A 27,503-nucleotide genomic window follows, 5' to 3' on the forward strand; every position below is an offset into this window, starting at 1 on the left:
GGGAGGCAAGTGGGGGTGTTGGGGAGTAAAGAATTTCTGCAGGCTTCTCACAATGTTTCTCTAACCTTGCCTGGGAGGACAGACATTGAAACTTTTTCTAGGGTTCTGCTGATTTCCCATTGAAAATCTCACCTGGAAATTTCAGGTGCCTCTTTTTGCATAAAATGAATTATTCAAAACGAAAGACTGGCGAATAATGAAGGTGCCAGAAGCGAAACAAACAGCAAGATTAAACCCAATTAATTACCAATTGTTCTGTCACAACTTGAAAAATGTGCATATGTTAAGCTATCTTTTCAATTCTGAGTGTTTGTATCACTTCTAAATATGAAAATACCAAAAGATTCTCGTCAAATCATTGAGTCTTTCCATGAGTTGCCAACTGTTCGTTGTTGGGTACATTTACACACAAACCTAAAAGTCACCTCAATACAGTTTTTTAAACTCTGAAGAAGTAGAATGAGACTAGGAAGCACAGTTTCCCACCACTTCAGTTTGACACTATGTCGAGAGCATCTCCAGTGCCGTGTCAGACTGAATTTTAAGAAGTTCTCCAGGATGGATCCCTGGATCTCTTTAAATCTATCTGCCATTAACATGAAATCTTAGCGCAGAATCCATTGCCTTCATCGTCAAGATTTAAATTTCCATATTTACGTGAGTTCTATCAATACACAAATCCACGCTTGGGCAGAAATGTCTCCAGGGCAGAATGGCAGAGTTCCAAATCAGTTACCATGTGGCACAAATTGGGTATTACTGCTTGGAATCCATGCTACATCTATTTGATCCTGTGGTGAAACTGCAATGATATAAGATGAGTTTGTTGGCAATACAAATTTGTTGAATACAAATTCAAAATGATGTATAGCATTCGTGGTCTGAAGTTGCTGATCTCAACATTTCGTCTTGAAGACTGTGAAGTGCCTAAACAGAAGATAGGTACTATTTTTCCAACTTGCATTGGCTTTCACTGGAACATTGTAACACACGGAGGACAGGAGTAAAAGCATGAGAGCAACATGGTGAAAGACTAGGGCAGTACCTATTCTTGCCACATGGTACCTGAATTGGAACTCTGTCATTCTCCCCTCGAAAAATTACTGTCCATGTGTGGATCTGTGCATTGAAAGAACTCGTGTTACAATTGAAATTTAAATCTTGAGATGGTGAAATGGCAAGCGACTAGAATGCCAAGGTCATGCTTGCGGACTGAGCACAGGTACTCTGCACAGCAATCTGCCTTTGGCCTCAAAATGTAGAGCTGACTGAATTGTGAACAGTGAATACAGCAGACTAAATTGAAAGAAGTGCAAGGAAAGAAGTAGGAATTTAAATTGTGCATTCGAGGACAGACTGCCTTTGTACAGAAATCGTTACCTTAGTTACTAAAACAAAAACCAGAATTTCAGGAAACTCGATAGATTCCTTCCTTTCTGCACATAATTGCATCATTTTAAGATGAGCAAAATGGGAATCATGTTTATTTATTAGTGTCACAGGTAGGCTTACATTAACACTGCAATAAAGTTACTGTGAAAATCCCCTATCTGTACCTGTTTGGGTACACCTAGGGTGAATTTAGCATGGCCAATGCACCTAACCAGCACGTCTTTCGGACTGTGGGAGGAAATCGAAGCACCCGGAGGAAACACAGACATGGGGAGAACATGCAGGCTCTGCACAGGCAGTGACCGAAGCTGGGAATCGAACCCTGGTCCCCGGCGCTTTGAGGCAGCAGTGCTAACCCGTACATGCATTTGTGTTTGTCAAAGTATATGTTGCTTCCAGTATACGCTCTCTATAAATCTTGTTTGCTGTGTTTAATCTGTTAGTTCCTCATGTCATTTAACTTTTAAGGCTATTTTACCTTGAGGTTGCTTCACACTATTTAAATTTCCAAGATGAGAGGCAATTTGGCTCAGTTTCTATCATTATTCCGAAAGACGCAAATGTTACCCAATTGTAGCATCCAATTTTTTTTTTGTTATTCAGGGAAGTAAATATTGCTGGCAAGGCCAGCATTCATCCCTAATTACCCTGGAGAAGGTGATGGTGAGTTGCCGCCTTGAACTGCTGCAGTCCACGTGATCGATGTACACCCACATTGCCCTTCAGGAGGGAGTTCTAGGATTTTGACCCAGCAACAGTGAAGGAATGTGATATAGTTTTATTATTTAAATTAAAATAATTGGGCATTGCAGGCTAGACCAGCATTTATTAGCCATCCCTAATTGCCCTTAAGAAGGTGGTGGTGAGCTGCTTTCTTGAACTGCAATTCCTATGATGTAGGTACACACACAATGCTGTTAGGGAGGGAATTCCTGAATTTTGAGCCAGCGACAGTGAAGGAATGGTGATATATTTCTTGGTCAGGGTGCTGAATGATTTTGAGATGAACTTCCGGGTGCTGGTGTTCCCCTGTGCCTGCTACCCTTGTCCTTCTGAATGTTAGCGGCCGTGGATTTGGAACGTGCTGTCTAAGGAGTGTTAGTGCGTTCCTGCAGTGCATCTTGCAGATGTTTGTCAATGGTGGAGGGAGTGGACGTTTGTGGATGTGGTGCCAATGAAGCGGGCTGCTTTGTTCTGGATGGTGTTAAGCTTCTTGTGTGTTGTTGGAGCTCACCCATCCAGGCAAGTGGAGAGTACCATCACACTCCCAACGTGTGCTTTGTAAATGGTGGACAGGCTTTGGGAAGTCAGGAGGTGAGTTACCACAGAATTCCTAGCCTCTGACCTGCTCTTATAGCCAGAGATCGTGATGATATAATTAGCACTGGAGTTTAAAGTTATTGTCTGGGATTCTCCCAAAAAAATTCGAAGTGCCGAGTTCACGTAAAAACTGGAGTAATTCCCGCTGGTTTTTTAGCATGATTTTCAAAATGAATCCCCCACACTCTGTGCACTGCAATGTGCCTCAGGGAGATTCACACTGAAAATCATGGGGCCGTGCCTATTCCCGCTGGAGAGACCGGCCGCTGAGTAGGTCATTGCGCATGCGCTGATACGTCATAGCAGCAATTGGCGCATGCACTGCCGGCCTCCTGATCACTGACCAGCTCAATCACTGGCCAGCCATGCGACCCCACATCGCTGCCCTCCCCCTTGATCACTGGCTTCCTGGACATTAGCCATTATCTAATTTAATGGATGAGCAGGCTCGAAGAGACATATTATTCGTATTCATTCTAGCAAAGGTCAAATCATCCAGAACTCTCATTCCTGACTGTCATCCAAACACCCCGATGGAAGTCAGATGGATATGCAAATATGATTTCACACCTAGCACTCCCCTAGGAGCTGTATGAGCTGTACCACGTCGTGGAGCCAAAAAAACCCACTAAGGAGCAATGGAAAGCTAGTGATGAAAATGGCAAGAAATATAAAGTAGGCTGAAACATCCTCTGTTAACAAAGGAAAGCAATGCACATGTCTTAGAATTAACTTTGTCTTCTCCTTTCACAGTTGTACCTGTAATCCTCAAATCATTGACTTTTGATGAGAAGCGTGGTGCTTGTAGTGTGGGCTCGAATGTGAGAGATGCAGCTTGCTATGTCTGCTGGGCCTTTGCTCGTGCTTATGATCCTCAAGAAATGAAACCATTTGTTAATCAGATAGCAAGGTAAGAGTATTTTACAATGATGTTCCTTATCTTTTCAGATGATCTCTTTTAGTGAAAGGAGGCTCAGCAATCTCTGTCTGCTTCTGTGGGAATGGGATCGTGCGTATAAGAACAACTGTTTGCATTTATATTGTAATGTTCCTCTGAGAGACTACAAGTTAACTTGAAAATTTCTATTTAAAGCAAAGGCTGAGAAGTTTAAGATATAATTGCAGTCACTGTAAAATTAAATTAAGATCAAATCCTGCAAGTAGTTTCAGATATTTGGATTATTTTAATCGGTGTCATGTAATCGTACCATCCTATTGTAATTGAGTCCTAAACTTCTTAATGTCTTTGGAATTCTTAAATTGGTTTGCAGGATAGACTAAAATTCCTATGCTATTGAAAACGACACAGCCTTATGCTAATTGATTCTTCAGCACAGTGGTTTGTTCTTGCAGTTGCGAGATGTTTGGACATGCTCTGTTGCCTCAATTTTTGTGTCCTTAACTGACACCAGAAACCTCAAAATATTATGATTGTGCACATCAACCTTAGAGTTGTTAGTGATAGAGGATGAAAAATAAATCAGTTTTGGACATCAGCTATAGCAGGGCCAGATGCAGCATAAAGGTTCCTTTACCTTTAACATGTCTTTGCTGTAGCTTTAAGAGTGCCCATAATACAGCTACATGACAATTTTCTTCTTACATACCGATTAAGCCTAAGTCCCTTAAGTGTGCCATTTATGGGTAGTTTAAAGTTGAAGTTCCGGGCCCTCAAAACCAGATTAACACTGCTCAGAAACACTTCAGTGAGGATCCTTATTGTGAGTAGATAGAAGAAGCTTTCATTCCAGCTCTTCAGGTTCGATGGCCAGTGTCAAACCAAGTGCAACGACTAGCTAAATGTTGTACTTCTGTGTTTCTGTCTGGTTTATATTTCTTACAATTTTCTCCACTAGCTTTTTAGGCATTGCCAAAAAACATAACACTTAAAATGCTTTCATGCCAATCATGGCATAGTTAGAAGTTGAACAATGGTGTGAGTTTTGAATTTTCAGTTGGTATTTGCTTATATTCTGGATGTCCTAACTTCAATATTTACTCAGAGACATACAATATTTGGTTTTGAATTTGGAACATTTTGTAAATTAAACAAAAAAAGATAATCTTAAGGCAGACTCAACACAGAAAACAAGTTGATTTGTGTATGGAGATTATTTTACGAAATTGGATGAGGTCGGCCTCAGAAGTGAATTGAATACTTTTGCAGTTTGTGCATGTAAGTTGATGAGCTTCCAAGATCTGAGTCTGGCAAAGTTAGAAGCTGAATTATAGTCTGAGTTTTGGATGTTCAGTTGATTCAACTCTCTGAAGACGTCACAATCAGTCCTTGGAAACTCGAAGATTTCTGCTTCAACCAGAAAATTGCAAAACATTAGTGCTGTCCTTGAAGATCTAAGTAGCAGGTATTTAACATCTCATCATTATTTTGTCCATGTGCAGTAGGCCAATTGTCACTGTCAATCACACATGCTCAGGAATCGTGTATATAATATTGGGGCTGATCTTCATAGAAGCCAGTCACCTTGTAGCACATAAATCTGAGACCGTGGTACTGAGAGGTCATTCAGTGCCCACCAAAGTATTAGTTTTTCAGGCATTAAATGTCTACAATCCTGCTTTCGCATAGAGAAACTTATTAGATTATTCAGATGTTCTCTGTCAGTTGATCAACTGAGCCTGGATGTTAAATGTGCTATAATAAAATAGAAACAGAAAATACTGGAAATATTCACCTTGTGTAACAGCATCTGTGGAGAGGAGAAACCATAGTTAACATTCCAAAAAAATGGAAAAAACACAATTGGCTCTGACGAAGGGTCATCCTGACTCGAAACATTGGCTCTATTCTCTCTGTGCAGATGCTGTCAGACCTGCTGAGAATTTCTAGCATTTTCTGTTTTTGTTTCAGATTCCAGCATCTGCAGTATTTTGCTTTTATCTTGGTTTTCTTTGCAATATTGATTGAGACAGAAATATTGGCTAGGACACTGGGTCTGCCTTGCTCTTCTTAGAAATTTGGTCATGGGATATTTTATGTCCACCAAAGAGAGTCGACAGAATCCCCATGTAATATCTCATCTGAAAGACAGCACCTCTGACAGTTTTACTTCAGTACTGCACTGAAGTGTTAAGTGCTGGAAGTGGGACTTGAATCCACAATCTCTAACTCAGAATATTACAAGCTGAACCATGGCTGGACAATGTCCTTAGGTCTGCTATAAGTTAGAAATGTAACTGGTTTTAGATCATAAAATGTAGCAACAGAAGTAGGCCATTCGGCCCATTCCGCTACTCAATAAGATTATGACTGATGTATGGTAATCCTCAACTTCACTTTCTCATCTTATCCCCATAACCCTTGATTCCCTTAGACCATAAGATGTAGAAGTAGGCCATTTGGCCGATCAAGTCTGCTCTACCATTCAATGAGATCATGACTGATCTGATATAATCCTTAGCTCCACTTTTCTGTCTTGTCCCCCTAACCCTGGATTCCTTTATTGGTTAAAAATCTGGCCGGTCTTAGCCTTGAACATACTTGACGGCCCAGCCTCTACAGCTCTTTGTAGTAAAGAATTTCACAGATGCACTGCTCTCTGAGAGAAGACATTCCTTCTCATCTGTGTCTTAACTGGGTGACACTTTACTCTGAGATTATGCCATCTGGTCCCAGACTCACAAGGAGAAGCAACCTCTCAGCATCTATCCTGTCAAGCCCCCTGAGAATCCTACATGTCTCAATAAGGTCGGCTCTCATTCTTCTGAACTCCAATGAGTACAGGTCCAACTACTTAACCTTTCTTGATAAGAAAATCACTCTACACCTAGGGTCAACCTCATGAAACTTCTCTGGACTGCCTCCAATGGCAGTATAATTTTCCTTAGATAAGAGGGCCTAAACTGTTCACAGTATTCCAGGTATGGACTAACTAGTGCCTTGTATAGTTTCAGTTAGATTTCCCTATTTTATACCCCATTCCCTTTGGAATAAAGGCCAGCATTCCATTTGATTTCCCATTTCCCTGCTAAACACGCATGCTAGCTTTTTGTGATTTATGCATGAGGACCCCAAATCCCTCTGTGCTGCATTATTCTGCAGGCTTTCTCAATTTAAATAATATTCAGCTCCTTTATTCTTCCTACCGAAGTGCATAACTTCATATTCTCCTACATTATAGTCCATCTGCCAAATTTTTGCTCAATCACTTAACCTGCCTACCCCTCTGTAGACTTTGTGGCATCATCAATTGTCTTCCCATCTATTTTCTTGTAATCCAAAAACTTGGAGGTAGTATGTTCACTTCCCTTGTTCAAGTCATTAATACATGTTGTAAATAATTCTGGCCCCAGCACTGATCCCAGTGGCACTCCACCAGGTTGCCATCCTGAATTCTCTGTTTTCTATCAGTTAGCCAATCCTCTATCTATGCTGATATACTACCCCCAAACCATGGGCTCTTATCTTACTAAGTAGCCTTTTATATGGTACCTTAATGAACCCTTTTTGGAAATCCAAGTATATTACATCTAATGCTTCCCCTTTATCTGTCCTGCTTGTTACCACTTCAGAGAAGTCTAATAAATTTGTCAGGCATGATTTCTCTTCATGAAGCCATGCTGACTGCTTGATTATTGTGCATTTCTAAATACTTTGCTATTACATCCTTTATAATGGACTCTTAACATTTTCCCAGTGACAGAAGTCACTGACAAAGTCAGCTGGCGTACAGTCTCTTGTCTTCCTCCCTTTCTGAATAAGGCTGTTAAATTTTCGGCACAGGTTTGGAGGGCCAAAGGGCCTATTCCTGGGCTGTAATTGTCTTTGTTCTATACTTTTCTTATTGACAGTTTTCCAATCCTAGGGAGATTTCCAGAATTTGTGGAATCTTGGAAGATTATGACCAGTGCATCCACTATCTCTGTAGCTACTGCCATTAGTATCCTGGGATGCCAATCATCATAAGAACATAAGAAATAGGAACAGGAGTAGGCCATCTAGCCCCTCGAGCCTGCCCCGCCATTCAATAAGATCATGGCTGATCTGATGTGGATCAGTACCACTTACCCGCCTGATCCCCATAACCCTTAATTCCCTTACCGATCAGGAATCCATCCATCCGCGCTTTAAACATATTCAGCGAGGTAGCCTCCACCACCTCAGTGGGCAGAGAATTCCAGAGATTCACCACCCTCTGGGAGAAGAAGTTCCTCCTCAACTCTGTCTTAAATCGACCCCCCTTTATTTTGAGGCTGTGTCCTCTAGTTTTAACTTCCTTACTAAGTGGAAAGAATCTCTCCGCCTCCACCCTATCCAGCCCCCGCATTATCTTATAAGTCTCCATAAGATCCCCCCTCATCCTTCTAAACTCCAACGAGTACAAACCCAATCTCCTCAGCCTCTCCTCATAATCCAAACCCCTCATCTCCGGTATCAACCTGGTGAACCTTCTCTGCACTCCCTCCAATGCCAATATATCCTTCCTCATATAAGGGGACCAATACTGCACACAGTATTCCAGCTGCGGCCTCACCAATGCCCTGTACAGGTGCATCAAGACATCCCTGCTTTTATATTCTATCCCCCTCGCAATATAGGCCAACATCCCATTTGCCTTCTTGATCACCTGTTGTACCTGCAGACTGCGCTTTTGCGTCTCATGCACAAGGACCCCCATGTCCCTTTGCACGGTAGCATGTTTTAATTTGTTTCCATTGAGATAGTAATCCCATTTGTTATTATTTCCTCCAAAGTGTATAACCTCGCATTTATCAACGTTATATTCCATTTGCCATATCCTCGCCCACTCACTCAGCCTGTCCAAATCTCTCTGCAGATCTTCTCCGTTCTCCACACGATTCACTTTTCCACTTATCTTTGTGTCGTCTGCAAACTTCGTTACCCTACACTCCGTCACCTCCTCCAGATCATCTATATAAATGGTAAACAGTTGCGGCCCGAGTACCGATCCCTGCGGCACGCCACTAGTTACCTTCCTCCAACCGGAAAAACACCCATTTATTCCGACTCTTTGCTTCCTGTCGGATAGCCAGTCCCCAATCCACTTTAACACACTACCCCCAACTCCGTGTGCCCTAATCTTCATCAGCAGCCTTTTATGGGGCACCTTATCAAACGCCTTTTGGAAATCCAAAAACACCGCATCCACCGGTTCTCCTCCATCAATCGCCCTAGTCACATCTTCATAAAAATCCAACATGTTCGTCAAGCGCGACTTTCCCCTCGTGAATCCATGCTGCGTCTGATTGATCGAACCATTTCTATCCAGATGCCCTGCTATCTCCTCTTTAATAATGGATTCCAGCATTTTCCCTACTACAGACGTTAAGCTGACCGGCCTATAGTTACCCGCCTTTTGTCTCCTTCCTTTTTTAAACAGCGGCGTAACATTAGCTGTTTTCCAATCAACCGGCACTACCCCAGAATGCAACGAGTTTTGATAAATAACCACTAACGCATCCACTATTACCTCTGACATTTCTTTCAATACCCTGGGATGCATTCCATCCGGACCCGGGGACTTGTCCACCTTCAGTCCCATTAGTCTACCCAGCACTGCCTCTCTGGTAACATTAATTGTATTAAGTATTTCTCCTGCTGCCAACCCTCTATCGTTAATATTTGGCAAACTATTTGTGTCCTCCACCGTGAAGACCGACACAAAAAACTTATTTAAAGACTCAGCCATATCCTCATTTCCCACTATTAACTCCCCCCTCTCGTCCTCCAAGGGTCCAACATTCACTCTCGCCACTCTATTCCTTTTTATATATTTATAAAAACTTTTACTATCATTTTTTATATTAATTGCTAGCCTAGCTTCATAGTCTATCCTTCCTTTCTTTATCGCTTTCTTAGTCTCTCTTTGTTGTTTCTTAAATTTTTCCCAATCACTTGTTTCTCCACTATTTTTGGCCACTCTGTACGCAGCTGTTTTTATTTTAATACTCTCCTTTATTTCCTTCGTTATCCACGGCTGGTTCTCCCTTTTCTTACAATCCTTGTTTTTTGCTGGAATATATTTTTGCTGAGAACTGAAAAGGATCTCCTTAAAAATCCTCCACTGTTCCTCAGCTATCCTACCTGCCAGCCTGCTCTCCCAGTCTACCTTAGCCAATTCATCCCTCATCCTATCATATTTCCCTCTGTTCAAACAGAGGACACTGGTTTGGGACCAAACTTTCTCCTCTTCCATCTGAATCAGAAATTCGACCATATTGTGGTCACTAGACCCAAGAGGGTCCTTCACAATAAGATCCTTAATTCTACCTACCTCGTTACACAATACCAGATCCAAAATAGCTCGTTCCCTCGTCGGTTCCGTAACATGCTGTTCAAGGAAAGTATCCCGACAGCATTCTAAGAACTCTTCCTCCATTCCACCCTTACCGACTTGAGTCTGCCAGTCAATGTGCATGTTGAATGTTGAATCAGGTCCAGGGTTCATACCAACCTTTAGCTCCATGAGTTCTCCTGGTACTTTTTGACAGTTATTGTAATTATCTCCTCCACCTTCCCTTCCCTGGTTAGTCATGGTTGATTTATCCCCTTCCTAGAATCCTTCTTCTGGTTTTAATCGGTGACAGGGGAGTACAAAACAAAGTGGGGGGACGGCAGGGGGAGCTTTGCGATGGGGTGCAAAGCAGGAGTGATTAATGACAAAATGGATGATGTTACAAGGGAAAAGTTGGTAATAGTGAAGCAATTCACATTGCACAATTTCCCCCTCTGCTAGAGGGAAAAATTGAGGGTCGCGAAAAGAGGGGTCAACCGACGCATAGTTGGACAATGGACGTCACAGAGCGGTTGCAAGCAGACCAGGAGGATGTGTGAGGATGGAGCCAGACAGACAAGTGGGACAAACCATGACAGAAGATCTTCTCGCAGGAGTAGTTACAAGTAGAGGGAGAGGGGTTAGGCGAGTTGTTAATGGCATTAACAAAACCATTAGCAGCATCAGCTGTGTGAAAAAATGCGGGCAATGCTTGTGAGCTGAAGTTGTTCCATCTGAGAAGCTGTAACGTGCCTGATTGAAAGGCAATTTTTTGGTTCTCAACAGAGTGCATTTCATTACTCTTCTGGTTGAGATAGACTTGGGACCTGCTTCCTCATCCTGTCCCTTAGAGCGGCAGGCAAGAGCACACCAACACTGACAAAAACTGCCAAGAAAAATGACTCAGGATAAAGAATCAGCAGGCATCAAACAATGAGCCAAGGATTGTCCTTCAGGCACTGCACTCATGGAATGGAACAGTGAGGTAGACAATAGTAACGTCATAGATGTAATTTAGATTTTCAAAAGGCTTTCAATAAGTTGTTTGTAGCCTCCCTCCCCGACTCCCGTCTGCTCGCCGCCTCCCTCCCCGACTCTCGCCTGCTCCCAGCTTCCCAACCTGACTCCCGCCTGCTCCCAGCTTCCCGACCTGACTCTCGCCTGCTCGCAGCCTCCCTCCCCAACTCTCGCCTGCTCGCGCCCTCCCTCCCCGACTCCCGCCTGCTCGCAGCCTCCCTCCCCGACTCTCGCCTGCTCGCGCCCTCCCTCCCCGACTCCCGCCTGCTCGCAGCCTCCCTCCCCGACTCTCGCCTGCTCGCGCCCTCCCTCCCCGACTCCCGCCTGCTCGCCGCCTCCCTCCCCAACTCTCGCCTGCTCACGGCCTCCCTCCCTGACTCTCGCCTGCTCGCGCCCTCCCTCCCCGACTCACGCCTGCTCGCAGCCTCCCTCCCCGACTCTCGCCTGCTCGCCGCCTCCCTCCCCGACTCCCGTCTGCTCACGGCCTCCCTCCCCGACTCTCGCCTACTCGCGGCCTCCCTACCCGACTCTCGCCTGCTCGCGGCCTCCCTCCCCGGCTCTCGCCTGCTCGCGGCCTCCCTCCCCGACTCTTGCCTGCTCGCGGCCTCCCTCCCCGACTCTCGCCTGCTCGCGGCCTCCCTACCCGACTCTTGCCTGCTCGCCGCCTCCCTCCCCGACTCTCACCTGCTCGCGGCCTCCCTCCCCGACTCTCACCTGCTCGCGGCCTCCCTCCCTGACTCCCGTCTGCTCACGGCCTCCCTACCTGACTCTCGCCTGCTCGCGGCCTCCCTCCCCGACTCCCGTCTGCTCGCGCCCTCCCTCCCCGACTCTCGCCTGCTCGCGGCCCCCTCCCCGACACCTGTCTGCTCACGGCCTCCCTCCCCGACTCTCGCCTGCTCGTGGCCTCCCTCCCCGACTCTCGCCTGCTCGTGGCCTCCCTCCCCGACTCTCGCCTGCTCGTGGCCTCCCTCCCCGACTCCCGTCTGCTCGCGGCCTCCCTCCCCGACTCTCGCCTGCTCGCGGCCTCCCTCCCCGACTCCCGTCTGCTCGCGGCCTCCCTCCCCGACTCTCGCCTGCTCGCGGCCTCCCTCCCCGACTCCCGTCTGCTCACGGCCTCCCTCCCCGACTCTCGCCTGCTTGCTTTCAACGCTTCTCTCGCTCCCTTGCTTCCTCCGCCTCAGAGCCTTTGCTCTCAACAAATTTAACATAATCAGTCATAAGGTGGCTTATTTACACTTGCTAGAACAACGTATGTTAATATGCTGGAAACCCTTCTCTGCAAACTAAAGGAATATGTTCAAGTCTTGTGACTTTTTTGAATTACCCGCTTCCTTTCTGCATATCAATGGCGAGTCCAGTCAGAATTCACCTGCCAACCAATCAGCACCCTTTTCTCTTGCAGTATTAATTGTTGTGATCATTTGAAATTTAGTAGTGCGTTTTTCCTGATGAGTGCAAGACAAAAAGCTTCAGCATCATGATTCTCTTTTCAACAACATTCAAGTTTTGTACTATCAAGCAACTTGAGTGGTGAGAATGTGGAACTGGCTCTCACAGGGAGTGGTTGGAGCAAAAAGTATAGATGATTTAAGGGGAAACTAGACGAGCATATTCAGGGGAAGGAAATAGATGATAACCCAGCAACTGGTGTAGGCAAACTCATGTGTACTGGTGCCGTCCCCCGCCCGGATGAATGGGGAGGGTTAGTGACAGGAAGAGCATCTGACTATAAAACCACCCACCAAATCCAAAAAAAAGGTGTTGATATGTAGATGATCAACCAGCATTGCAGCGACCCCATGTAACATGGGTAAAGCCGAAACAGAAAGGAAGCAAATAGATGGTTACCATGGTAGGTTTTAGATGTGAAAAGAGACTCAAGTGGAGCATAGAGATTGACATGGACTGGTTGGACTGAATGGTCTGTTTTTGTGCTGTGTATCTTATATATACCGATGCAAGCAACTGGAATCTCAGGATCTTGCTTGTGGACTGAATAAAGGTGTTTAGCAAAGTAATCACCCAATCTGTGTTTGATCGCAATGTAGGGGAGACCACATCATAAAAAATACAAATAGGTAAATTGTTGTTTCACCAGGGAGGAATGTTTGAGGCCTTGGAAGTGGGAAAGGGAGCAGTTGTATCTTCAGCGCTTTCACAGGATGGCGCTGTGGAAACATTTATTTAAAGTTTATTTATTTGTCACAAGTAGGCTTACACTGCAATAAAGTTACTGTGAAAATCCCCTAGTCGTCACACTCCGGCGCCTTTCGGGTACGCTGAGGGAGAATTTAGCATAGAAATGCACCTATCTAGCACACCTTTCAGATATGCATATTGTGTGAGTGCGTGTTGGGGTGATTGAAGAGTAAGTTAGGGCATTATGGAGGGAATAGTCCCATCAAAATTCTGACACAGCTATGAATGACTATGTGGCCAAATTCCCCTCCAACTCATTTCTCATGTTTGCTGATGACACCACTGTATTGGGTTGGATCTAAAACAGTTGATGAGATAGACTACAGGAAAGAGATAGAGAGTCTGGTGAACTGGTGCAACAACAACAAAACGAAGGAGATGGTCACCAACTTCAGGAAGCGTAAAGGAGAACATGTCCCTGTCTACATCAATGGGGATGAAGTAGAAATGGTTGAGAGCGTCAAGTTTTTAGGTGTCCAGATCACGAACAACCCGTCCTGGTCCCTCCATGCCAACACTATAGTTAAGTAAGCCCACCAACACCTCTACTTTCTTAGAAGATTAAGGAAACTTGGCATGTCTGCTATGACTCTCACCAACTTTTACAGATGCACCATAGAAAGCATTATTTCTGGTTGTATTGTTATGGTTCAGGTTAGGTGCATTGGCCATGCTCAGTTCTCCCTTAGTGTACCCGAAAGGCGCCGGAGTGTGGCGACTGGGGGGCTTTTCACAGTAACTCCATTGCAATGTGAATGTAAGCCTACTTGTGACTAATAAATATATAAACTCCAAAGTGTTTTATGGAACCTGCCTGGATCATAAGTTTTGCATCTTGAATTTGGCTAGGTTAAGCATGATAGGTTTCACTTCAGATATGATTCAAATGACCCACTAGGGAGATTTTATCAAACAAAGTTTATTTAAGAATATAGTTAACATGTATATTAAGAATATTAGCAATAATTTCTATCAATTACAAACAACACCAAAACAGCCACGATAATGTATAACACTTGGGAGCTATCCCAATCAAACAAATCCCATAAACAAGACTCGTCAAACATCGTTAATACAGCATAGGCAAATGCTCACATGATACTGAACTGAGAGCTTTGGATGAAGTCTGCAGTTCTCTGGATAGACTCAGAACAGTTTGAAGTCAGAACAGCTACCCAAAATGCCAGGGACTTGAGGCAAGCCACCAACAGCAGATTCCCCCTTCTGAAAGGCAAAAACTTGTTTTCAAGTAACCAGCAGAACTTCCAAAACCCAGGGGGGGAGAGAGAGAGACATCTTTTCAACTTGATGCCCCTTCTAAAACCAAAACTCAAACTAGACAGCAACTCAAAAGGAAAACGAAAGAACTCCTGTCACCTGACCTGCCAACCAGTTTTTTTTCTCCGAACAATGCAGAGTCTTAAACATCCCAGTAAAAATAAACAAACCCGGTTTAAGCAGCAATAAAAAGGACATCTCCAGTCAAGCCGGTGCCATAATGACATCAGCTAAGGCTGTGAGCTGAGAAACTTGAAACTGTGAGAGCTGCAGAGATCATGATTGTTAAAAACAAATCTCTTAAAAGTACACTAACATCACGTATCACAGCTTGGCATGGCTCCCTGCTCATTTCAAGACCACAAGAAACTACAAAGGGTCGTGAACGAAGCCCAGTCCATCACTCAAACCAGCATCCCACCCATTGACACCGTCTACACTTCTCACTGCCTCAGAAAAGCAGCCAGCATAATTAAAGACCCCATGCACCCCGGACATACTCTCTTCCACCACCTTCCGTTGGGAAAAAGATACAAAGTCTGAGGACACATACCAACTGACTCAAGAACAGCTTCTTCCCTGCTGCCATCAGACTTTTGAATGGACCTACCTCGCATTAAGTTGATCTTTCGCTACACCTTAGCTATGACTGTAACACTACATTCTGTACCCTCTTCTTTCCTTCCCTCTGTACGGTATGCTTTGTTTGTATAGCATGCAAGAAACAATATTTTCACTGTATACTAATATATGTGACAATAAATCAAATCAAAATCAAGGGCATTATGCTAAAGACGGTGGAGAATACTCCATTGCATGTGGAGGCTAATGAGGTGGAAGCCGAGGATGAGGAACCTTATTGTGGTTCTGGAAGAGTGGCGAAAGGGCGAGAGCAGAAGGAATGGAAATAGAAAAGGTGCGTTTGTGAGTAAAACCTGTCTTGGCTGTTGCTGTGGCTCATTTGTCCCCTGTTTGCATGCAGCTGGCATGCTCTCATTAGGTATACCTTCAGGCTTTTGATATGTGAAGGTGGTGCTTCCTCAGTGTGTGTGTGTGTGTGTATATAATTGAAAATTTGAACTGGCTATTGTCACTTGTCTTGACAGCTGCCTGTTGGGGCACTTGGCAGTGGCTGTAATCCACAGGGACAAGATAGAGCTACATATCATTTCACTTGTGATCTGTGACTTTAGTAAAAGCGATACGGTCTTTTAATTACCGATCCATGGCTGAAGTTGGCCTTGACTTTCTAGAATCTTCAAGTGACAGGCAGAGTAATTATTGTAGTTGATCACAGGGAAATTTGCCTGCTGGATTTTTCTTTTGATGTGCTGATTGTTGTTGCCGAGGGCTGTTTAAAAATGATGAAACTTCATTCCACTATGAGCAACTTTGCTTCATTGTCAAACTGAACATGTTTGACAGCCTTCTTTGGGCGTGAATTGTCAGATGGTAGTTAGTTACTTCTCTTTGAATAATGCCTTAACATAGCCGTGCAAAGAAGTGCATTATAAGTGCTCAGCAGAAAACTATACTGAAATGACATCAAAAGAATATGAATGTTTCAGGTTAAAGTTGTGCTCTGAAGGTGCAAATTATATTTGAAAATACCGACAGTACAAGTAGTAGAGTTGACAAGAATGCCAAGTCCAACTGAGGTACAAATACATTTGGTTTCCATGTTGCAAATTGATCCCTGCATTAAGTAGCAGGTAAGTTTCATGCAGAGGCAGTTTCAGAAACAGTGCAGAATATATTGGTAGCTGGATTCACAACTTGTTAGTTGCCATGTCATTACTTCGGGACATATTGCACACTTAGAGTTGTCATCGGAATCACATTTTTTCGCCTGGCAACATGCCAACACAAAACATTTGAGGTAGTGCAGTGATGTGATAATAGCAGGTGTTGGGGGATGTGGGTTTAAAGTTAAAAAGTTAAAGTTTATTTATTAGTCACAAGTAAGGCTTACATTAACACTGCAGTGAAGTTACTGTGAAATTCCCCTAGTTGCCACACTCTGGCGCCTGTTCGGGTCAATGCACCTAACCAGCACGTCTTCCAGACTGTGGGAAGAAACCGGACGCCCGGAGGAAACCCACGCAGACACAGGGAGAACATGCAAACTCCACACAGACAAGCCGGGAATCGAACCCAGCTCCCTGGCGCTGTGAAGCAGCAGTGCTAACCACTGTGCCACCGTGTCGCCCACTGACTCTTTATGCCATTGATTTGCTGATTCTTATCTCTGCTGTAGGAGGCAGAGAGGTTCCAAGTGGAGAGTAGGTGGGAAGAAAACTTTGAGGATGAGTTAAGTTACATGCCCCCTGGCTGTATGGTTGGAGGCCAGGAGTCCAGTCTGCAGATAATGTTGGCCCAGGAAGTTCAAGGGGGTTGAGTTGAGGGTAAGGTAAAATATATAAAATTTTGGGCCATGTGTTCAACGCAACTGGAGGTCCATCCCCAGTGTGCACCTGAAGTTGCTGAACCTGCATGATCATGATATCAGCAGACCGATGCCATGCTAGAATGCCAAAATTGGCCAATAGGTGTACACGCAGTGTCTTCCTAAATTACTCATGTTTTATGACTGCTGGGTGGGGAATGTGACCTCCTGTGAAATTTGCCCCAAAAAATTTGACCTGCTTGCTGTGGGGACGGAGCCACAGGTCAAAAGGTTTTGAAAGTAGGGTGCAAGTTTTAACCCCTGGGCACAAAGGAGGAGGCAGCTGCATACAGACTCCGAGTCAGTCAGACAGAGCGGTTTGAAGATGAAGATGTACAACAGGCACTGCTATGCAGTTCAGTAAGATAATTGCTGATCTGATTGTGGTCTCAACTACTCATTCCTACCTGCTTTAGATAACCTTTGACTCCCTTATTAGTCAAGAATCTATCTACCTCTATCATATCCTGGAATACCTGCCCTAACGGTATTGTGGGTCAACCCAAAGCACATGGACTGCAGCGATTCAAGAAGGCGGCTCACCACCACCTTCTCAAGGGCACCAAGGGATGGGCAACAAATGTTGGCCAGCCAGCGACGCCCAGTTCCAACAAATGAATAAAGAAAAATTCAATGACCTTGCCTCCGGAATGAAATAATTTATGCTCATCCTTAACCTTAAATGGGAGATCTCTCATTTTTAAATTGTGCTGTCTTGTTCTAGCCTCTTCCACAAGGAGAAACAACCTCCCAACATCCATCCAGTACATGTTTCAATAAGATGACCTCTCATTTTCCTGAACTCCATTATTTCCAGGCCCATCCTGTCCAGCTCTTTGCTCATAAGGTGACCCCACACCCCCCCCAACCCAGGCATCAGTCAAGCAAACGTTTTCTGAACTGCTAATGCATTTCTGAATTCTTTGTTCAATAAGGAGACCGAAACTGTACACAGTACTCCTAGATGTGGTACAACTCTCTGAGTCGCCAGAGGTTGGCTTGCTATAGGAAGTTCTCCTTAGAAAATTGAATGAAGGGAATTCTGTTTAAAAGGCATAGGAAGACTCAACTTGGTGAGGCATGGAGAAGATATCCTGCTAAAGGCAGGAGGAACTTGGAACTTTGTACACAAAACAACATTTCTGCTGAATGTGTGGTGCAATTGATGGGTGACATCGGACCACATGGTTAGCACTGCTGTCTCACAGCACCAGGGACCCGGGTTTGAATCTGGCCTTGGATGACTGTAGAGTTTGCACATTCTCCTCATGTCTGTGTGAGTTTCCTTTGGTGCTCCGGTCTCCTCCCACAGTCTAAAAGCATGCAGGTTAAGTGAATTGGCCATGCAAAATTGCCCATTAGTACCCAAAGATATGTAGGTTAGGTGCATTAGCCATGGTAGATGTGCGGGGTTATGGGGTTAAAAAGTTGTCTGTCTCTAAGGCTATTGTAACACCTGAAAAAAAAAGTATTAGCAAGGCAAGTTGGGGCTTTTTCTGGGGCCACATAAAGGGTCATTCAGCAAGTTGCAGCTGAGGTGCTTTTGACTTGCTTGTGCTCAAAGTTGTTGAAAGCACTATAATGAGCTGTTGAAGAAATTTGGAGGTTTCCTCCTGACTACCGAAAGGGACAAAATTACATTGCCTTGCATAGATATGGGGGCAGATGTTGTAGTGCCACTTGCTCTGCAACAGGAGCAGGACATACAGGGGGAGGCAGGGAAGGGAGAGACAGAGAGTTCTCCTTAGAAATTCTATACCCTGACAGAGTCTTTTGGAAGCACCATTCCTACATTGCCATGAGCCAGGAGTAGTGCCTCAGGAAACTTTGCTTCACAAATGAGGGAGTACAGAATTGTTCCATCTCCTTCAAGATAACCAGGTGCCTCAAAGCAGCCTTCTCAATAATGTGAAGATCACTGTGCAGAGGGAGCCTTCCAGGCAAGAGTAGGCAACATCAACCAGTTTCAGTGCAAGGAGTATTATGGAGGCAATAGAGGTGCTCTACAGGAGGAGCTCCCTCTGCTCCTTGAGGATATAAGACCAGGATCAAATAGCATTTTGGGATCATAAGGATAGTGGACATCCCTGTGCCATCAACTACAGGTGCAGGGCTCTGTGAGCACTCCATGCCAATGGGGATTGATATGGTAATCCCAAGGACCACTATTCTGATGTGCATTGGTGTGTGATTCTGTCAAGAAATTCATATACAGTTTATTAGTGTCACAAGTAGGCTTACATTAACACCGCAATGAAGTTACCGTGAAAACCTCAAGTCGCCACACTCCGTCGCTTGTTCGGGTACACTGAGGGAGAATTTAGCATGGCCAATGCACCTAACCAGCACGTCTTTCGGACTGTGGGAGGAAACCGGAGCACCCAGAGAAAACCCATGCAGACAAGGGGAGAAGGTGTAGACTCAGCACAGACAGTCACCCAAGCTGGGAATGGAACCTGGATCCCTGATGCTGCAAGGCAGCAGTGCTAAGCACTGAGCTGCTCTCATTGAGTACCCACTATTCTTGCGGCACCTACGATGATTTTATCTTGAGGCAGTCAGCAATTCTCACCGAGTTCAAATACTCGGTGGCTGCTCTGTGACAAGGGTGGCTGCTCTGTGACAAGGACTACTCCCTCCACACATGGCTTGTGACTCCTTTCTACCATCCCACAAAGCCTTGTCAGAGGATCTTCAATGAAAACCATGCAGACGCCCACTACATCATACAATGAACCATCGGTCCCATTAACAAAGGTTTCGCTCCTTAGATCACTCGGGTGATTTCAGTGGTATATACCCTCAAGAGTCTTTTCTTGTTTATGGAGGTGTGCTGCGTACTGCACAACCTAGCAATAATGAGGGCCTAGTTACTGCCTCCAGGGATCCAGAGGCAATCTCAAGAGGAGGAGGAAGAGAAGAGACCACATCCATCGCATGCAACTGAACAAAGTAAGTGGAATCTCATGATAAGACTTTGCTTAAACTTCTCCACCCCCATTGTGACCCATCATACGTACATCCATTTCAGACTCCTTTTAAAGCCATCTCCCTGAGTAACACAATCAAAAAAGGACAACAGGAAAAACCTTCACTCAATAACTTTACCCAGCAATACATCAATAATATGAAAAAACTAGTCACTCTTGTGCATCCTCTTAGTGCCTATCTTGTTGGTTCCCTTGCCTGGTTTAGTGCTCCTCCACAGTACTATCAGTGGCTGGAATATGGCTGGTGAAAAGTTGCTCATTTTTACAAGATGAACTGTAGGTGGCCTTTCAGGATGCCGTTAAGCAATTCTGGATTCTCAGCATGGTTGGCAGCAATTTGGGCTGGCTGGCTGGGTAAGAGGGAACAGCAAGAGCAGTGGCAGTGGTGGATATATGAATGCTGTCGTGCCACAGGCCGACGCTTAAAAAATCCTTGCAATCTGCTGTAGCGCAGATAGCTGGACTGCGGCGAGAGTCTGCTATGCCCCGTCAAGCATTGAAATCAACATCCAAGATGACAACTATCTTTGCTTGGATGGCAGCAGTCCAGAATCTCTTGACCTCTTCTGAACTTCCACTGCAACATCGATCTTTTGGAAGGCTTCTGCCTTTGCTTTAATGAAAGCTGAGAATGCAGCCGGCAGACGCTGCATTATGGGTCGGTCTGGTAGTGCTGCCATGGAGATGCCCATCATCAACATTGCAGAAAGGTTGGCTTCAAGATCTATGCAACTCCCTCTTGACATAGTCGAGCTGGGCTCTTCCATGCACTGAGCCAGTGTCTGCAAGCTTTCTGACAGATCTGCCAATATACAAAGCATCTTAATGTGCATCAGATTTTCTTAGAGTGCCCCAAAGAGACCCTTCTCTGAGTCCACTGCAGCAGAACTCAGCAATGGTGTCCTCCGGGTAGTTTGCACATAAACTGATCTATCCCCATGTCATGTTTGTAGTCCATTCTGCCCCACCACTTGTAGATTCCGACTCTTAACTAGTCTCTAATGTTCATGCCGTTCCAGTTTCTGCATTGGTAGCTGAAAATGTTAGGTCACGTGAGGGCACTGATGGGCTGAAAAACTTCCTTCTGTACACTACCCATTCAATGATTCTGTGAGATGAGGAGTGAATGAAAAGGTGCTTAAGGCACCATTATCCAGGGTGCCATTATCTTGTGGACTCTCTCTAGAACGTGCTGGAAGGTTGGATCGATAGTGCCCTTTTTAATTGCTTTACCTTTCCGTTCAGGTACCTACAATCATAATTTAGCTCTTGGATTTAAAAAAGACAGATTTTAAATGCTGTTTCTCCCGTGGTGGGGTAAACCAAATTATCACAAAATAACTTCGGACCATGAGCCTGCTGGCTGTGTGCTCAATTCCTTTAGATGTCATTTAAATTCATTTAGTGGCACATTGCATTCATTTTTTTAGATGACAATGAATGGTAAATATAAAGCCAATGGAGCAGTAATCTGCTGGGCAAGGCACTGATTTTGTCACCTCAGTAAAAATACTGGTTTTCCATTGTGACATAGAATGCACAGTGCGTGCAGATTTAGGCAGTTTCGTCTCCCCTGGGGTTATCTGTGGTTAGAAGAAAACAGGGTGTGTATTGAACTAAGAATTAAGACTAAAACTGGCTGGAAGGCAACATTGTATATGTGTACAGAACAAGGAAATTTGCGATGACGCTTTGAGCTATATATCTTTCTACATTTAGAATATTAGGATCTACTTCCTTGAAAGATTTTACAGATGTCCTTTTAAAAGGTTATGTTTTGGACATGAAATAAGGGATTCAATTGATGTTTTAACCATGTTTACCTGATTTTTTAGCTTTTTAAATAGATTATTTACAAATTGATCACATTTTCTCAAAGGGAATTAGGGATGAGGAACAATTAGAAACAGAAAATGCTGGAAAATCTCAGCATGTCTGTCTGCATCAGTGGAGAGAGGAAGAGTTAAGGTTTTGAGTTTCTCTGACTCTCAGGCTCTCTGAAGGTTGCTGGGCCTCATTTGACAGGTGGCCTTGCAGAAATAGGCTGGTCACTCTGACCATCCAGACATAACTGGGGAAAATAAGATAGTGGCGTTCCTGTCACTTCCTCACCAACTCTGTCATGACGTCTTATGGTCGCAAGCAGAAGTGTAGACACCTGCAAAAAAAAAATTAGTAAGTCAGAAGGATGATCACCAGCTGAAGCTCTGAACACGAGTGGGAATGAGGTGTGGGGAAGGACCATTGCTCCAATTGAACTTGGGAGAGACAGCCACCCTTGCCTCAGCTAAGGAGCCAGAAACCGTAATCTCTGGTCTAGTTTTCACAAGAGCAATGATTAGGGAGCACCCTGGGAATAGTGAATTGCTGTGACATCAAGATGCTTGGGGAAGCTCCAAAGAACACTGGGGGCATTCAGAGTGGCAGCCATCATTGCTACCCTATGTACTTTCAGCAAGGCTCTTCAACAAATTGAATGGGAAGACTTGGTCTTATATGAGACTGACAAGTAGTACTTCTAAGCTTGTACCATTGGTCTGCAAGGACTGAGCACAGATATTGCTATCTCCCTAGCAAGCGAGCTGTTTCCTAAAGGTCTCTTCAATGCTTTCACATAAGAGAACTCAAGGCATGAGCCCAGCATACATTGCCACTGCAAAAGGAAAAGCTGCCCTGTGAACAACAGTTACTGTTAGATGAGACTCATTTCAACTCTTAAGGGTCAAGAAATCAATCCCAGGCATCCAGTGCTCAGCTACCTCTCATTTGGTAGACAGCTTATATGAATCATAGATTAGTAGTTAGATCAAGTAAGTTTCCTACATTACAGCACCAACTTCACTGTAAAAATACTTCATTGGCTGTGAAACATCTTAGAAATTTCTGAAGTTTACATACGTTCCCAGTATTCTTTGGTGGGAAATTCTGTTTCTGAGCCCCTGGTGTTGAGGAAGGTTCGCGTTTGGTGACTTTCTATGTCGGGAAGCGACACCTTCTATATGATACCTGAATCCAAGAGCCTTTAATCTGATCATTTCCATGTCCTAATCCTCCTCAAAAACAACAAACTAAAGTGCTAAGCAATACTTTCAGCATAGCTGGGTTATAGCAGTTACGAAAGTCCTGACTCATTTCCCAAAGTAATTTAAACAATGGTATAAAATGAAACACCAACCTTTAAGCACAAAAAAGGGCCTCCTCATTCTGTTTCAGCAAGGGTTGCCTGCTGCACTACAACATTCAGAAAAGTCTCAATGTTTTGGTTTGTAGACCCTGGTGGCATTAATTATGTTGGGGGCGGAGGGACCCTGCTCGATTGTGGGTTGAGCATGATGAGAAAAGAAATAGCTTGGAGGAACTGATCACATCCACTTGACTGCATTCACATGGGGTAGTCAGCATTTTGGTCGATTTTCAAGGGGGCTAATGATCCAATTTTCCTTCTTTTCGCAATACCATATCAATTCCAAAATGTCTTTTTATTGGGCCAGATTTTAGTGGGGATAGTGCATTGACATTACTTATGTTCAGACATGGAAAATCATGTCTCACAAATTTGATTGAGTTTTTTGAAGTGGTAACCAAGAAGATAGATGAGGGCAGCGCAGTTGATGTTGTCTACATGGACTTTAGCAAGGCCTTTGACAAGGCACCGCATGGTAGCTTGTTGCATAAGGTTAAATTTCATAGGATCCAGGGTGCGATAGCTAAATGGATAAAAAAAACTGGCTTGATGACAGAAGCCAGAGAGTGGTTGTAGAGGGTTGTTTTTCAAACTGGAGACCTGTGACCAGCAGTGTGTCTCGGGGATCGGTGCTGGGTCCACTGTTATTTGTCATTCATATTAATGATTTGAATGAGAATATAGGAGGCATGGTTAGTAAGTTCGCAGATGACATCAAGATTGGTGGCATAGTGGACAGTGAAGAAGGTTATCTCGGATTGCAACGGGATCTTGATCAATTGAGCCAGTGGGCTGACGAATGGCAGATGGAGTTTAATTTAGGTAAATGCGAGGTGATGCATTTTGGTAAATTGAATCAGGGCAGGACTTACTCAGTTAATGGTCGGGCGTTGTGGAGAGTTACGGAACAAAGAGATCTCGGGGTACAGGTTCATAGCTCCTTGAAAGTGGAGTCACAGGTGGACAGAGTGGTGAAAAAGATATTCAGTATGCTTGGTTTCATTGGTCAGAGCATTGAATACAGGAGTTGGGACGTCTTGTTGACGTTGTACAAGACATTGGTAAGGCCACATTTGGAATACTGTGTACAGTTCTGGTCACCCTATTATAGAAAGGATATTATTAAACTAGAAAGAGTGCAGAAAAGGTTTACTAGGATGCTACCGGGACTTGATGGTTTGAGTTCTAAGGAGAGGCTGGATAGACTGGGACATTTTTCTCTGGAGTGTGGGAGGCTGAGGGGTGATCTTATAGAGGTCTATAAAATAATGAGGGGCATAGATCAGCTAGATAGTCAATATCTTTTCCCAAAGGTAGGGGAGTCTAAAACTAGAGGGCATAGGTTTAAGGTGAGAGGGGAGAGATACAAAAGGGTCCAGAGGATGGTGAATGTTGGGAACAAGCTGCTAGAGGTAGTAGTACAATTTGTACAATAGAACAATAGCGGTGAGTACAATTTTGTCTTTTAAAAAGCATTTAAACAGTTACATGGGTAAGATGGGTATAGAAGGATATGGGCCAAATGCGGGCAATTGGGACTAGCTTAGGGGTTTTAAAAAAAGGGTGGCATGGACAAGTTGGGCCGAAGGGCCTGTTTCCATGCTGTAAATCTCTATATCTCTGAGGTGCTGAAGTGTGGTTGAATTCAAAAAGTGTAGGAGTTGCTTTCTGAGGAGTTGCTGGTCCACCATTAACTTTGTGAAAACAACATTTCCTTGTCTCCCTCCATTGAGATGCACTGAACAGAATGATTTTTTAAAATATCCAATTCAATCCAATTCAAAGTTTCAGCAAGTGAGACATTCCAGATCCAAACATCCCACTTCCTGTCTTGGGCTTGATCTACATGATTCAAGCTGATTGGAGCAAGCATTGCACCTTCTCCAAGGCTTGATCTCAATTTGCATCTTAGCCAAAAGGCCTAGATACCGCTTTAAAAAAATTGCTTCAGGTGAAGCCTCAGTGTAACCTCATGACTTCAACCAAGTGCAGGATGCCAAAACTACGCTTGATCTTAGCCAAAAGGCTGAGAATAGAATGATATTGCATTGATTGCACATTAGATAGAAACTAAACTTGCCACAGAAAGTTAGAGGTCATTTAGGTTTAACTACCCTTTTACCAATGTGATAAATGTTCATTCATGATAGTCAACCCTGGTACTGAAAAGTGGTGTCTAATTTCTTCATGTTTTATTTGTTAGTAATGTTAAAATCTGGTTTATTATGCCCTCTCTTAATTCAACCTTTCAATCTTTCTCTTTCTATACCTGATTTGACATTGAATTCACCCACCCTAGTTTACACTTCTTTTTTGTGATGTTGATTTCACAATCCTTCAATCTGATTCGTAGTTGCACAGCCACTTGCTCTGTTCGCTTGGGTCTTAGATTACCAGTTCCTGCGCTGTGACTTTCAGCAACCTGTCACTGTAAAAATATAAAAGCTGAACATGCAGTGGCAGTTTAACAGGTGCCTTGCTACATCAAAACTTGGCCCACTTCATATATGCCTACCGTTTTATGTCATTTTATGGTGCAGTTGTCATGCTTGGCCAGGAACTGTCAAAACCAGTTAAATGAAAATGGGTGTTTCCTTGTTGGTTGAACTTTTGACACCCTTGAGTTGGAAATTCAACATTCTACACCTATGGGCCATACCCAAATTTTTTTAATGGCTTTACACCCGGGTAAACAACCTGATATTTCATATTTGCTATTTGTAAGTGATATGTTTCCCAGAAACCAAAGCGAATCAAGTGGAAATCCACTCTTGGTGTTTCAGAAATGCAGAAAAAACAGTTCTTACATCTGTTCACCTGTTGCTGAACAAGTCCTGCAACCTGGATGACAAGTTGAAACATGTTGCTGCATCACTAAAGAGGAACCAAATGCTTCATTTGAAACCAAGTTTGATTTTGTAAAGGGGCAATGTAACATTGAGGCAATCTTTTAGTAGTTAATGTAATGTTAAGCATATCCTGCTCATAAGGCTTTGGATTGTGGAGGAGATGCTCTTTTTATATGTCCAATACCTGGGGAAATGTATTGTGAGGATTGAAAGATAGAAAGTGTTTTTATGAGATGTTTGAGTTGACGATGGCAGGTTTGAAAAGAAGGGACACGAGGCACAGTGTCGGAGGAGAAGGAACCGTTTACAATGCCAGCCAGTTAGAAAGAGAAGCTGGGTCATCAAAAGTTGAAAGGAAGCAAATAAAACTTTTCCTTATCTGAAATCAAAATACTGCAGATGCCGCAAATCTGAAATAGAAACAGAAAATACTCAGCGGGTTAGGTAATATTTGTGGGGAGAGAAGCAGAATTAACAGGCAGAATTTTGGAAGCCTACCAGAGGGGGGAATGAAGGTGGACAGTGCTGGAATTTTCCGATACCATTCTTGTTAAAATGTTTTCACTAGTGGGAGAGTCTGTAACAACGGGACATAGCCACAAGATAAAGCACCATTTAAAAGCCCATTTAAAGGGTCATTTAAAACTGAGGTGTATAGACATTTCCTCCCACAGAGGGTTCAAAGGCTTTCAAAGCTTTTGGTTGGGTTTGGGATGAAAAGCGTTCAGGATTAGGCAAAATAGCAGCAGACCTGGCCAAGGGCAACTAGAGATGGGCAATAAATGCTGGCCAGCCAGCGACACCTATGTCCCACGAATGAATAAAAAAAAAAGCTGAAGACTACCCAGGAGTATGAGTTAATAATAATATTTAGGGTGGATAAAGTCTGTGATATGTCTCCAAGCCAACCAGCCACTGCTGAGTCCATCGTTTTACAACCAGTTTAGCAACTAAGCTTCTGACAGAGTTTTAGGGTTATTAACCAAATTGCGAACTTTGGTGCCAGAAAAGCCCTTAAAATTAAACTGTTGTCACACTATTCATTCAAGAAGCCTTGCAAATCAAATCATTTTTGTGGAATCTGTTTTGCTGGTAACCTTAACCCTAACCATTACATAGTTTGGTCCAATGTGGTTTTATAGCAGTTTGTGAGGATAATTCAGAGAATAAGCTAGCTGCTGGCAACCTTGACAATATATATAGTATTTACAACTGTCCTTAACCAGAAGGTGGGTTTTGCGTTTACAAATTCGGCACACTGCCTCCTTTGCACTTGTATAAAATCCGGCATAATAACATAGGATGCCAACCCAATGTCATCACTCTGGTATTTAATAATACTGAAGTCAGCTGTATGCCAGACTAGTAGCCTGACCGTCCTTTCAAAAAAAAACTAATTAAAGTTCAATTCAGCTTGTTAACAAGCCATAGGCTAACATTTCACATTGTCCACATCGCTGTTTGCTGGATGCGCAAGAAAAATATTTGGAGCAAGTTCTGCTAGGTATGAGGAACTGGTGCAAGGGCAGATAGAAAGGCTGCAAGTGGGGCTATGGCTGCATTCAGCAAAAGAGT

General features: G+C 43.9%; 1 protein-coding gene across 2 annotated transcripts in view; it reads left to right on the plus strand.

The window, feature by feature from the left end:
- Positions 1 to 27,503, plus strand: part of tbcd (tubulin folding cofactor D) — a 248,461-nt gene that overhangs the window by 108,023 nt on the left and 112,935 nt on the right. For both annotated transcript variants that reach the window (XM_078225420.1, XM_078225421.1), the window contains exon 14: positions 3,466 to 3,622. In XM_078225420.1, the coding sequence (XP_078081546.1) occupies positions 3,466 to 3,622 (157 nt within the window). The remainder of the gene's footprint in view (positions 1 to 3,465; positions 3,623 to 27,503) is intronic.

Source organism: Mustelus asterias, chromosome 12 (assembly GCF_964213995.1).
Source record: "Mustelus asterias chromosome 12, sMusAst1.hap1.1, whole genome shotgun sequence".
NCBI lineage: Eukaryota > Metazoa > Chordata > Chondrichthyes > Carcharhiniformes > Triakidae > Mustelus > Mustelus asterias.